A 13,566-nucleotide genomic window follows, 5' to 3' on the forward strand; every position below is an offset into this window, starting at 1 on the left:
TAAATGTAATACTGTTGATCTGTCATTACTGTAATAGATGAGTGGCGTGATGATGTCATTAGCGTTCTCCTATGACCACGCCTCGCTTTGTTACTGTGGAAACCAATGAGATGATGAACCAACGAAGACTGTAGTAAACCAGATGGTCACTCTGCTAGCTGGCAAAGGTTAGCCACATTGCTAACCGTAAAACGAGAGTTTTGGTGTCAGGTTATCGAAAACGTGTTTAATGCGGAACTGCGTTTGCTCTACCCTGGCGGAGTGACTTAAAACCTCAGGTATGCTACATTTTTTCTGTCTTTAAAATAACGTGAAGTATGTCTCTCTGTCTTAATTTGCTATCGTTAGCTGTCTAACGTTGATTTATTAGCCAGCCAGGCTCGCTGAGGTAACGTTAGCCACAGGTCACACGTCGGTCAATGTAAAGTTAACGTAACGCTAAACGTGTCCGGAGTCAGGTGTGTGCAACATCCTCACACGCAGAAAACGTCCGTTATTAAATACGGTATGTAGACTGTAACATTAGGACAGGTCGGTGGTTAACGTAAGCTCAGGTAAATCAGCGTAACCGTTAGCGGAGCAGCCCCTGTTCAGCGAGACATGTCCTAACTGGTTCAACAAACCCCTCCGACACATACATGTCATGCATTCCTGTGAGAAACATGCGTTTTCACCTGTACTAGGACAGCTTAATAACCCATAGAGAATGGTTGCAATGCACAGGGACAAGTTACTTATCAGGACAGGCAACGCGCTGGATCATTTATTTTATGTTGTTTAAACATTAACCTATACGTGACCCAACTTTTATGTGGGATGTCCGCCCTTTGATTTACTCAGAAAAGACAAAGTGAGTGAGTGAAGACGAGAAAGAAATGGGGCTTAACTGTATTCTTACTCCATTATGCAACGATCATGATTTTGTAATAGCTGTTGATTTCTCAATGTGGATTTATTTCATAGTTACAGGTGATGTCACTGAGGTTAGCTGACTCAAGAGGATACGCGAATGAAAAATTTGACAGTAAACTCATAGATAAGGTGTGGCAAATTTCCTTGATCCTTCTGTCTCTGACTTCTGTTCCATCATAAACTTGAGGGCAGGGCAGCATTTTTCCTAAGCCAGGAGAATTTTTGTTTCCTGTCAGTGGATCCAGATATTATTGCACATGGGAGGGTTGCATGATATGGTAAAAGCAAATCATATTACAGTTATTTCAACATTATTTTGGCAATTGTGATATGATGTACAGTTGGCAGGAATTATAATTATTGCATCACTATTTAATTTTCACTGAAAAAAGTATTAAAATTATGATGATGTGACATTTGTTGGGGTCTGTACCAAACAAACATGTTGTCTTACATCTGGTGAACAATATTAGTAGCTCAGGGCATCTCTTTTCTTTATGAAAAAATTGTAGCTTCAGTGATTTTGATATTGCCCTTGGCCAAATTGTCATTTCAATAATATTTTGATTGATCCTGCATCCCTAATTTGAATGTATGCCAACCACTTTTGCCAAGTTTGGTGAGACTTGAAGAACTCCTTACAGTTGGCTTCAATATAATTTTATGTGGTGATTTTAATACATTTATGTCAGAAAATGACAGTAGCTGTCTATAGTGTTTCTATAGGCTTTGTGCAGCAACATCGTTCTACAAGCAAGTCAGTGCATTCATAAGGTGATTTCAGAGAGTTACAAGGTTCTGTAAATGCACTGCGAAAACAACACAACAAAGTATTGATATTAGATAATGTACCTTGTAATTTGTACTTTTGAATACTTAAGTATTTTTAAAAGCAAATACAAAATAATTTTGTCTGAGCAACTTTCACTTGTAGTTGAGTAATATTTGACTTCTGTTTCTTAAGGAGGGCCATCCCACATTTTCATATAAGACACAATGGTGAGTAAGAAATGTATCACCTGTGATGAAGCACAGGGCACTGTGATACACAGAGTCAAGGGGCTTTAAGGTGAAGGAAGAAGCAGGCATATATACAATTTCATCATAATCAAGCATAGACAAATTGTGGACTGTAAAATAGCCTTTTGACTAGTACGAGAGACACATGATTTGTTTCTAAACACAAATCCAATTTTGATCTCCCGTTTACTTGATACGTGTTCCAAATGGGCCCTAAAAGTGAGTCTGGTATCCATCCAGAGTCCCAAGTCTGTGACAGTTTCAATTTTAGAACCCTGAAGCGTTTGGATAGGGGCACTAGACTGGTTACTCTTATACCTTTAGAACTGTAATGGGATCAAGAAGATATATGAATGAAAATTTGATCTCAAACAGCTTGGTCAAGGTGTGGCACAATTGCTTGACCCATTGTTCCTTTTTTCTGTCTTGAGGTGTTTGTTCCATTTCTAAACTTATAGGGCAGCATTTTTCATAAGTTAAGTTAAGTTTTGTTTCCTATCATGGGATCCAGTTGCCATGAAACATTTTTGCGCATGGGAGCCCTCTAGTATTTGCCCCTTGACCCCATGCTTGTACTATATTAGTCTTATCTGTCAGTGGCTGTAGTATAAACAGAAATTCAGAAAATAAGTTAGCTCAGGTTATGTTAACATCAGGGCAGTGCTACCCCCTGCATTTTTTGTTATAGCTATAGCTTACTGTCTAACTGATTTCTGTCTTTCTGCAGGTTGCTGTGTGACTTGGTGGCTCTTTCCCAAGGATTTTCCGCATGCTTTGACCCTGACTTGTGCAGAAGTGCACGCACATGCACACAGAGAGACTTCTGCTGACCCATGCTCTAACCTTGCACAATCCAAATACTTCATGCACACAACACACATTAGCCAACAACAGCAAACAAATTCACAGACTTATTCTAACCCTTCTCACTGCTTACCACAAACACAGCTACTGCAGCCCATGACACACATATCGCCACCCCTCTTCTCCCACCTCTTCTGCTCCTCCCTGCTCCTCCCCTCTACATACCTCTGGAGCTGTGCAGCTCTTCTTCAGTTTTGAATTTGTGCAAGCCACAGTGAGGAACATCAGTGCTTTCCCCGTGCTAACTGGTCATACATCAGCGTGATGGCCGCATGCTAAAATGTATGGAATATATTTTTGCCACATCCATATTTTGGACACATTAATATCTTTAATGATGACTCCTCCCTCCTTCTCCTCATTTATTTGCAATTCTTTGAACCCAGAAGATACTGACCAGCAGAGATAATCACAGATGAGTCTTTCTGGATATTGTCTGCATCTCACGTGAGTGATCAAGATGAAAACCACAGACATTACATGTTCTATTAGAGTATAATAACAAGCACAGTTCTGCTAACATATATAAGAACATATTAGCATTAAGTGGTATATTGTGATATATACCAACTATCCAGCAGAAAAAAATGGTTCCTTTGAAGTCAAACCAGGCTGCAATGGAAGCAGACGAGAAGGAGGCTTCTGGCCTTCCAGAGAAGAGGAAACCCAAGGAAGAAGCAGAAGAGAGTGACAGTGAGAAGGAGGTGGAGGACGAAGGCAGAGGTTTGCGGATCCCTCGGCATCGCTGGGTAATGCACGGGGCAGTGATGTTTGGACGTGAGTTCTGCTACGCCATGGAGACAGCCCTGGTGACACCAGTGCTGCTGCAGATAGGTAAGGAGAAGCAACATGACCATGTCAAGACAGACACACCCTTGCTTATCTCTTGCTTAAACAAATGTTCTAGTGATGCTGATACAGTGTCTAAACTTGAAAATGATATTTGAGCATTATGAAACTTTTGCCCAGTTATGCCAAAAATAAACAGCCTATCCCAGCCATAAGGTACACAGTGATGGGGTAATGGTACTGTACCGTCACTATCACCAAAGACAAAATTTACCTTGTCAGGCATTTGTGGCAGTATTTCCATGGTAAGTGTCAGGAAATTGGAATACCCACACTAACTGTTTGCCCAGACTCAGCTCTGAGCATTATTTGTTTATTTTCTGTGATAAAGAAGAGTTGGGTTTGGTTTATGTGGCAGACCACCAGATATCAAAAAAAGAGATTCCCATCAGTCTAAATTCCAGGTGACCACAGTAGTCAGGTAACAGCAGCAGCAACAATGTGGAATTTGGCCGGATCTATTTATTTCTCTTGCTGCACTACTGTGTCGTGTAACCTGTGTGCCCAGCAGTAGCCCATCAGGGGCTATACAGTTAGATGTCAGGTTTGCCACCATAGCAGAAATGAAACAAAGGCATTTTCCCCTGGCTAGGTATGACAAGAATGTCTAACACAGCACATTACAGTCTCTCTGTTTTTCTCCCTATTCACAATATTGTGAGAAATATTGTTTAAAAATCTTAAAACCAAACCTTAATCAGGATGTTTGAGAAACCATTTTCAAAACATCCAGGTTTGCTTTGTTACTGCACCAGTAATGTCTAGTGAACATTTTATACTCAGGTAAATTTATAGTTTAATATATCAGTTACAGCGTGTCTGTATGTAAAATCATTTGTTGTCTTCTGTTCAACACCCACAATCCAAGGCCAGACCCTCAAGAGCGAAAAGGTTGTAAATTAGTGGATCTATAATATGGGCGATGGTAATTTGAGATGACTCTTTATAAGGTATGCATGTTGGAAAAAAAAACAACTTTATAACGTGTTGGACAGTCTTATGCTGTTTCTTTGCTTTTTTTGCTCTTGACAATCAGTGTTGGAACAGTTTGTGACGACACCACCTTCAGAAACATTAACATGTTACACCTAGATGAAGCATTACTGGCATGAAGAGTTGAGACATTAGCACTGTGTTTTTCTAGGGTTTACTTTGCTATAGTCAACGCTGTAAAAACACACATTCAGTACATAGAATACAATATCCTTATATGTTAGGAGTAGATGATTGCGGCCTTGGATTTACTTTATTATTGCTAAATAAATCTGTCTATAGTTTGTTGAATTTCCCAAAGATCTTGGAGCTTGATCATACATTTATTACTCAATCTCTTTTGGATTCTTTTGGATCTGTGAGCACGGTAGATGTACATTTTAAGGCTCTGTCAGAGGGACCCATTCTTGCTCATGTTTCTTGACTCTAAATATATACCATATACTATGGAACCTTGTTTGGTAGGTTCCTTATCAGGTGGACACTTTTAGGGGAATGAGTTCATACGCTGTTAAACATGAACATGGATCAGCTGGAATGGAAGTTACTACCAGTTTGTGTTCATTTTTTGTTTGATACAAGATTTCAGGACATGCTTTACTTCTGGTTGGAATATAACATATTGTCACATACTCTCTTTTGTTTTAGAAGCCAGCAAACAATCCCTCATTTTACTAAAAACACCCATGAAACTACTAAACGAATAGTTTAGCAAGAATTATATAGAGCAAACACTCCCAAAGAAGGATGTGATTACATACTGTTTTGCTGATTTCCTGAACTTTCTGAAACATTGTATGTTGTATCATCTTACCAGAAAGACTGAAATTTGGTGTGGTTTGTGGAGTGACACAAATTAATGTAATAATAAAATGTGGCCAACAACTGACTAATGGAAAAAATAGTACTTCAGCCTGAACAAAACAGTGGCCTCGTGTGACTGAGCTGTCAGCCACTGTGGAGCACTATAGCTTTACAAGATTAAACTTGCGCAGCTTTTTCTTCATGCAACACACAGCAGCTTAATGAGTGTGTCATAACTAAAAAGCTAAAAGGTGCCCTGTGAAGTTTTCCTTAAAACAATCAAGGTTTTTTTTTTGATATACAGTGTGTCCTCGGGGTCTAACAAACGTACTGAATGCATTTCCTTCCTGGTTAAACATTTGCAGAGCTGATTTTGTTTTAGGAAAAAAAAGAAACCTGCAGTGTTTACTGTGTAGCAGTCTTTTGCCTATTTGCTGTGGAACATTACTGCAAATATTTGCATATTAACACCACCTGATATGAAACCATTGGCAGGAATGTGTATCACATTGTTCACCTGCTCATGCAGATACATACGCATCCTTGCTCATGTGCATCAAACAAATTAGGTCAGAAACAACACAGGGTACCTTTAAGTCTTTAGGCCCATTGACAAAAGAGAGACAGAATATATTTTTCTTACTGCGAGAAAGTCATCTGCTGTTTTGTTGACTTAAGGCAGAGGGAAGGATGGAGCAGAGCAATGCAGCATGAGTAACATGTTGTTCCCGTGAGAACCAGCCAGCTCCCCCAGCCAGCTGACTGTATTTGAATCTGTCAGATTTTTACATTGAAACTAAAAGTCCACTTCTTTATAAGGAGTGGAAAATCAGGTCATCTAGCAGAGACAGTTGGTTTTTTTTATTCTAAGTGACAGCTGATAGTACATTATCTCCCACAAATGTTACATAGATATATTGGCCAAATCAGTACGGTGTTTCCTGATTTCACTGCATGCTGACACCTAGTTGAGTCTGACAGAACCACCTAGAGCTGATTTCACCAGTTTCCTGGCTGGTTCCTGCATATTTCTGCCTGTGTTGTTGTAACAGGCCACCTCTTTATCTGAAATGTTCTTGCCACTCTAAGAGTGTTTGGTAAAGGAAGCTGTTTAAGAGCACTAGTGGTTCCTCAGCTATGCATTGGTATGCAAGAGCTGTCATGCTGTCATGTGCTATGCTTGCATAAACAAGGGAACATGGGAAAACTTTCACCTTTTTGTGACTAGAAAAAAAAATGCAAAAAGCTTCTCTGCCTAGACTTCCACTGTTTGAGTTACTCTGACAAGTTCCTACATGACAAACTTATGAATAGGCTGGCTTAATGTTCCTTTAATAACAGAACAGAGCCTAGTAAATCAGTTATTCATTACAAAGAATATTGAAGCTCAGAATCTCAGTAGTTAAGTCCTAAGTTAAGTAGCCTGAGTTAAAGACATGGTTTATCTGAAAAATAGTTCTTCAGATGCAAAATTAATTAAAGCATGTTTTATGCTCAATAATGCCTGAACAAAAACAATAGAGAACTTGATGTTCTTTAGTGATTTTCATAGTCTGTCAGCAAATAAAACCATTACTTTTTCATTAAGTGCTCTCCAATATCTTTTATTTCATTGAACTGTCATTATTAAAGAAATACTGGCAAGACTCCAAGGCTATAATATTATCTAAGTATGCTGCAGTAATGATGTCAAATTTAATAAGTGAGAACCTCATGTGTTTCATATTTATTTTTTTCTAAAAATAAAATTTAATTAATAACTATAGCTCAGTTTGAATGGTTTTATCTTGCTCTAATCTGATGTAATGTAGTTGATCGAATATACCATTTGGATTATGTGTGTTTGCTAGGTCTTCCTGAGCAATATTACAGTTTGACCTGGTTCCTCAGTCCTATCTTGGGTCTCCTCTTCACACCTGTGATTGGCTCAGCCAGTGACCGATGTACTCTGCATTGGGGCCGCAGAAGACCATTCATTCTGGCCCTGTGTATAGGTGCGCTGCTGGGAGTGGCGCTGTTTTTAAATGGATCATTAATAGGTGAGTAGAAGGTTTCAGAGGAGATCACCACTTACACATTATAATAATAACAACTGTTGAATGTCTTCTGTATGAATTTTGTGTTTGTATTGATTTTTTTGTGTTCTATCAGGCCTTTCCATTGGTGATAGCCCCAGCAGCCAGCCAATTGGCATTGTACTGACTGTAGTAGGTGTGGTGGTGCTGGACTTCTGTGCTGATGCCTCTGAGGGACCAATCAGAGCTTACCTTCTCGATGTTGCTGACACAGAGGAGCAAGATATGGCCCTCAATATTCATGCCTTCTCTGCTGGTAAGACAAGCATATATGAAAACGCAATACACACATTCAGACACACAGACTGTAAATATCAGCTATTCAAGAAAACATCTAGTGTACATATACATCATTAAAACCCACCAACCATTTCTAACACTTTTCTCAGAAAGTGAGAAATGTGTATCTTAGACATATGGGCAACAGAGTTTATGCTAGACTGTTTTTTGGCAGCCAATATGGCTGTTAATACTTCAGAATTCCAATATGTAGACCAGCTACTGGACACTTTTCTCATGACTGGCTTACTGGCTAAAGAGAACAACTGGAAAAAAATTGCCTTTCATGGGAAAAACTGCACTTTTTCTGATCGGGGTCATGTGCTGTGGTGACAGTTTGATCTTCAAGTGCTTAAAAAAGTAAAATATGGAGTATGAGTATTCTATTTCCTCACTTGGAGGAAAAAAAGTGTCAGAGTGTCGTTCTGGTACACTTTGGCTGCACTATCTGGACACATAGGGAATGTGATCATATATAACAAAACAAAATGTTAAATGCTAATTTAACATGCCAGAATTCACAATGTCACATGGATGTCATCATTTCATTATTGTCTCATTATCTCAACATTGAATAGAAAATAATCACAAGCAAATCACATAGTTAATGTGCTATTTTTATTTTTATATGGTCCATTTGGCATATTTCCCACCAGACATTTTGGCTGTTGATATTTTCACCTGCCAGACAGCTACACATGATACCAGCAAAAATACGGCTAACGTAACTCTGATAGGTGGCATAGTTTCTAAAGCTGCTGCTTGTTTCTTAGACTTGACACAGTAATTGACATATCTATCAATGTCTATATGTGTTTCTTCAGGGCTTGGTGGGGCAGTGGGCTACATGCTGGGTGGTCTAGACTGGACAAACACAGCTCTGGGCCGAGCATTTAAATCGCAGGAACAGGTCCTCTTCCTGTTTGCAGCCATCATCTTCATTATCTCCATCATACTGCACATGCTCAGTATCCCCGAGCAACCCTTCACTCCATCCAAACAGCTTAAAGTCACAGGGAGTGATGAGTCTACCAGCCACTTGTCGTTCAGGCCTGTTGGCCACACGCCACCTTTACTTGATGTGATTGCAGAGGAGGATGCCTTACCCCCCCTGTCCCGGGAGGACAACGAATCAGATCCTGAGGAAGGGGAAATGGACTTCCTTGCTGTGGAGCGAGTGCGGAGCAAAAGCGATTCAGTCTTAGCCATGCCAGATGCCACGATTGAGTTGGATCCTGACCTCGACCCAGATGCACAACTGTTCCTGCCAGAGGCGCATCACTTTCTACAGGAGAAGCAGGGAGAGCTAGAAGATGTATTCAAGCCATTGGACCACAGTATCGGGTCCTCGTCTCCCTCTGGTGGACCACCCGACCCTACTGATGGGATGGTAGTCTTGGAACCAAAACATCAAACAAAGGGTTCTCTTTATCTACTGATCAGTTCTGCTTCAAATGACTCACATCTGGAAACACAGGTGAAATCATCTGTTACAATGGCGCATGTTATTTTTATTGGCTTAAAATTACACACAGAACAGTGTCATTGTCAACAAGTTATTTTATATGTGATTAATGGGAATGTGGAATGGAGAAGCTCTGTACTATGTTTCAGCTATGTTGTCCCCTGTCTTCAGTTTCCCATTTTCATCCCAGCAGGCAAAGGCTGTCAATGGCATCACTTCTGGCCAGTCTTCTTCTGACCACGCCAGTGTAATGAAAGGCCATGCCTCCAATAGGCTGTCAAACCGTGCCTCCAACACCTCAGTTTCATCACGGCCACATCGACACACCTTCTACAGACAAGTACAATTGCAGTTACCATTTTTAAAATATTTTTCTGTAAAAGTCTGTTAAGACCATAGCTAATTTTGCAAAAAGCTGATGTTGATCTTTTTGCCCATCTCCAGCCCTCCTTTACTTTCTCCTACTACGGACGAGTGGGACCACAGCGCTATCGACTTCGACGGGCAACACCTTCGAGCCCTCGGCCAATCACCTCCTCCCGCAGTCTGAATGATCTAAGTGACCTCCAGCGGTGTGCAGACAGGCGGGAGTTACAGCTGTCAGCCAGCAGTCTGTCATCTGAAGGCTCCAGCAGTGAGGGAGGACCAGACAGGGGTACAACTGTTCGACTGCTCTGGTTATCCATGTTGAGGGTGAAGTAAATTAGAAATACCTTTAAAATTGATGTTTTTTTCTCCTGTTGTACTATTGCACTACTATTGAAAGTGTCTGTTGTTACAGATTAACAAACCACGTGTTTTTTTTGTGAAATTCCTTCTTCATGTTCGCCCAGTAGTGACACCTTCATTCTTGTCTGTCCTCAATAGATGCCAAGGCAGCTCTGGAGACTGTGTATCTGTCACCTCCTCACATGGTTCTCTATAATCGCTGAAGCTGTGTTTTATACCGATTTCATGGGGCAAGTCATCTACCACGGAGACCCAACGGTACACACACATGCGCAGTCACTCACACACATCATCTTGCCCTTGTGTGTCTTATTCATTTGTGCTAAGTGACATCGTTTGGCAATTTGTATATGGTGGAGACCACACAATACAGCAGGGTTAACTTCAGTAGCAATGGGAAAATCACTGGGGGTTTGTGGGCTACACAGAATACATTATCAATCAAGTGCTACACATAACTATTGCAGTATAATATTAAACAGTATATTCCTTTCAAGCTCTCAGGGAAACAAGCCATGATTTGACATGTCATATTCACTAATCACAACTATAAATCAGTCTTTTGTATACTACGGTACGGTAACATTAAAATTATTCTAATTTTTTCAGGCACCAGCAAATTCCACAGAGTTACAAAACTACAACAGAGGAGTACAGATGGGTTGCTGGGGACTGGTGGTCTATGCTGCTACTGCTGCTGTCTGCTCTGGTAAAATACAAACACTGTTTACATCTTAAGATTCGAATTTAATTAATTTTTTAATTAATTTAACTTTTCCCTTCCTTCTAACCCGTTTCCCCACTCTGTCTTCAGCTATTGATATCTCTGTGTCTCCCTCTTTCTATTCAGCAATCCTTCAGAAGTACCTGGATAATTTCGATCTGAGCATTAAGGTTGTCTACATTGTTGGGACTCTGGGATTCTCAATAGGTAAGTTACCATGGTAGCATAAACAGCTGGTATTAACAGAGTGAAGTACAGTGGATTTGGGAGCAGTCGCATAATGTCTAAATGGGTGTGCAGAATAAAGGGAAATGTCATGTATTTATCCCTTCTCAACCTTAGGTACCGCTGTCATGGCGATCTTCCCAAATGTATATGTTGCCATGGTGATGATCAGTGGCATGGGCATCATCTCCATGAGTATCTCCTACTGTCCGTATGCATTACTCGGGCAGTACCATGAAATCAAAGAGGTATGTACACAAACATACAAACGACAGTACACATACATATACATGCATACTGTCCTAATAAAACTTGAGATAGGAGATAGATTTTTGTGTGTGTCATTTTGTTTTGATGCTTCAGAAGAGGCTTTGTTACAAAACTATGAAATGTGCAGACATTTCAGGTACTTCAGTCGGTCGTTAAGAGTACACACACACTGTCGCAAACTGTTGTAGTATTTTCTTTGTATCGATCTGCTTCATGAATACCTACACACTGACAATACAAGGGATATGTGATTAAAGTGACACTCTCTCCTCTACTGTTTCTCTCCCATTATAGTATATTCACCACAGTCCAGCAAACACTAGAAGAGGTTTTGGTATTGACTGCGCTATCTTATCCTGCCAGGTGAGCATTCATACTTTTCATATAATGAATAATCAAAATTGGAGTGCGCTTCCCACTCTAAATGTGGTGACAAGAGTCTGTGACAAGCACAAGCGTCATTACAGTGTATACTCCTGTGTTGATTATCATGATGATCATTGTATTTTGTTTGATTTCCAGGTCTATATCAGCCAGATTTTGGTTGCATCAGCCCTTGGAGCTGTGGTGGAGGCAGTTGGCACTGTGCGTGTCATTCCTGCAGTGGCCTCTGGGGGCTCCTTCCTCGGCTTTCTTACTGCATGTTTCCTCGTCATCTATCCTGACATGGAGCCCAGCAGCTCAGAGCAGGACCAGGGCTTGGAGGATTTCCCCGGAGATTCAGAATCAAAAGGAGAAGGGACCAGCGAGCAGAGGTTGGCTCTGCTGAAGCTCGCAAGTGAAGATGGTGTGAAGGAGACAGAGAGTCTCTCTGTTGCCTGAACATTAACGTGTAAAGAGCTGTTCAGGTTTATCCTTGCTGAGCACAAGCCACAGTATGTGAGGATTATACCAAATGATTTACTAATTTGACTGTCTGTGCCTTTCTGAAGGAGGAAAGTTGAAGAAAGAGGGAATACCTGAGAGATAGTTGACGTTCCATCTACAGAAATCTGGGTGGGATAGCTTTGAAAAGATAATCTGCTGCGATGGAGGACTAACAAGAAGAAATGATCTGTCTTGGGCTGTTCTCCTTGTCTTGTTTCTACCTCAAGCCTAAAACAAATACATGTTTGGATGGTAAGATGGAGAGAAGTAAGCCATTGAAACACAAAGAGCCACGTCAAAGTGATTTGGACTATTGAATCTACCTTAGCTCAGACTACTGAAACAAATGTAAGCCTTTATAAAAAAAAAAAATCAGAAGCACACAGAGCACTTTCTGTCTCACTTCTGAACTGTGTTGTCACACAACGATGCTGCAGAATAACAAAATGTGTGACCTTTTACTTCGTAGAAGCTGCTCTGTAACTGAATGGACAATCACAATGTTGTCAAGGTGTTACTTTGTGCATTACTTTGAGACTGAATACAGATGTAAATATTTGTTCCAGTCAGTTAAAACTTGATATTATATTGTTATTTTATAAGTGCCACAAAGTTTCCAAACAACACCTAAAGCCTTCTGCATTTGTTGTAGACATTATAAAACACTTTGTTTAGTTTCATACATTTTTTTTTATTCCCATTGATGTTGGAACCTGTTACATAGCAAGCTAGTGTGCCATTAGAAGTGCCCTTTTATGGTGATTTGTTGCCTGTATAGAAACACTAGGGTTCTGAATGCCATGTTCTCCTTTCATGGCAGAAGTTATACTGTAAATGGTAATGGCCTCACAAATTTGACCTCAGGTGGTTTTGAATTCCAGTGTGATTTGTATAGTAGGGTGGCATTCGTTTAGCTTTCTGTTGAATAAAATTGTACTGAAATATACATTCCAAATACAGTTAGAAAAAATGTTGCAAAACATTTGTCACACCCAGACATAAAAAATGATAGAAATGTTCTGTCATTGGTAAAAGGATGCAGTTTATGTTTGCTTTGTTTTGGAAAGCAAAATTACTCTCGCCGACATCAGTTTACTGTGTCATTCTGATCATTTTAAAGCTGTAAAACTTTGTCCTCCTGTACAAAAGGACACATAAGATGAATAGCTCCAATACTGCCACGTTTGAAGTTTACCTTCAAATAACAAACATGAGAGGTAGCAGAGAGTCTGTGGAGGATTATTGTGACCATTGAGTCTAAAGCTATTACTTTGATGGCCAAAACATAATCTTAGGTGTCAAAATTATCATCTCACATGCCCCCTGGCTACGCAGAGGTGGAGGCGAGGAATCCAAGCTGGAATAGCCTGTAGTAACAACAGATTTTTCAGCAGGAGAGCTTGGCATTCTTATTCAATATAACACACACTTGAACAAGTTATTGTTCAATTTACTTCATTTGCTATCAACACTGATCGAACATCTGCATG

The 13,566-nt window shown here is 40.2% G+C and overlaps 1 protein-coding gene across 2 annotated transcripts; it reads left to right on the top strand.

The window, feature by feature from the left end:
• Window positions 1–2,662: 2,662 nt before the first annotated feature.
• On the top strand, window positions 2,663–13,566 carry LOC146321651 (polyamine-transporter SLC45A4-like). 2 transcript variants are annotated; one of them, XM_084726907.1, is made up of 12 exons: window positions 2,663–3,630; window positions 7,293–7,481; window positions 7,594–7,773; window positions 8,621–9,273; window positions 9,452–9,601; window positions 9,706–9,954; window positions 10,129–10,248; window positions 10,600–10,699; window positions 10,841–10,921; window positions 11,057–11,187; window positions 11,504–11,572; window positions 11,732–13,566. In XM_084726907.1, the coding sequence occupies exons 1-12, from the start codon at window positions 3,384–3,386 to the stop codon at window positions 12,029–12,031; spliced, it is 2,469 nt and encodes an 822-aa protein (XP_084583033.1). In that variant the 5' UTR covers window positions 2,663–3,383; the 3' UTR covers window positions 12,032–13,566. The 2 variants fall into 2 exon arrangements, with proteins under 2 accessions (XP_084583033.1, XP_084583034.1); XM_084726908.1 differs by having other exon boundaries at window positions 9,455–9,601.

The sequence above is a fragment of the Lutjanus erythropterus genome, chromosome 9 (genome assembly GCF_056507025.1).
Source record: "Lutjanus erythropterus isolate fLutEry1 chromosome 9, fLutEry1.hap2, whole genome shotgun sequence".
Taxonomy (NCBI): domain Eukaryota; kingdom Metazoa; phylum Chordata; class Actinopteri; order Lutjaniformes; family Lutjanidae; genus Lutjanus; species Lutjanus erythropterus.

Bases quoted from the DNA above. Each gene is read 5' to 3' on its own strand.
- LOC146321651 (XM_084726907.1), top strand. From the start codon at position 3,384: ATGGTTCCTTTGAAGTCAAACCAGGCTGCAATGGAAGCAGACGAGAAG. The intron at 3,631-7,292 runs GTAAGGAGAAGC...TGTGTTTGCTAG, and splicing joins ACCAGTGCTGCTGCAGATAG to GTCTTCCTGAGCAATATTAC. The intron at 9,602-9,705 runs GTACAATTGCAG...GCCCATCTCCAG, and splicing joins GACACACCTTCTACAGACAA to CCCTCCTTTACTTTCTCCTA.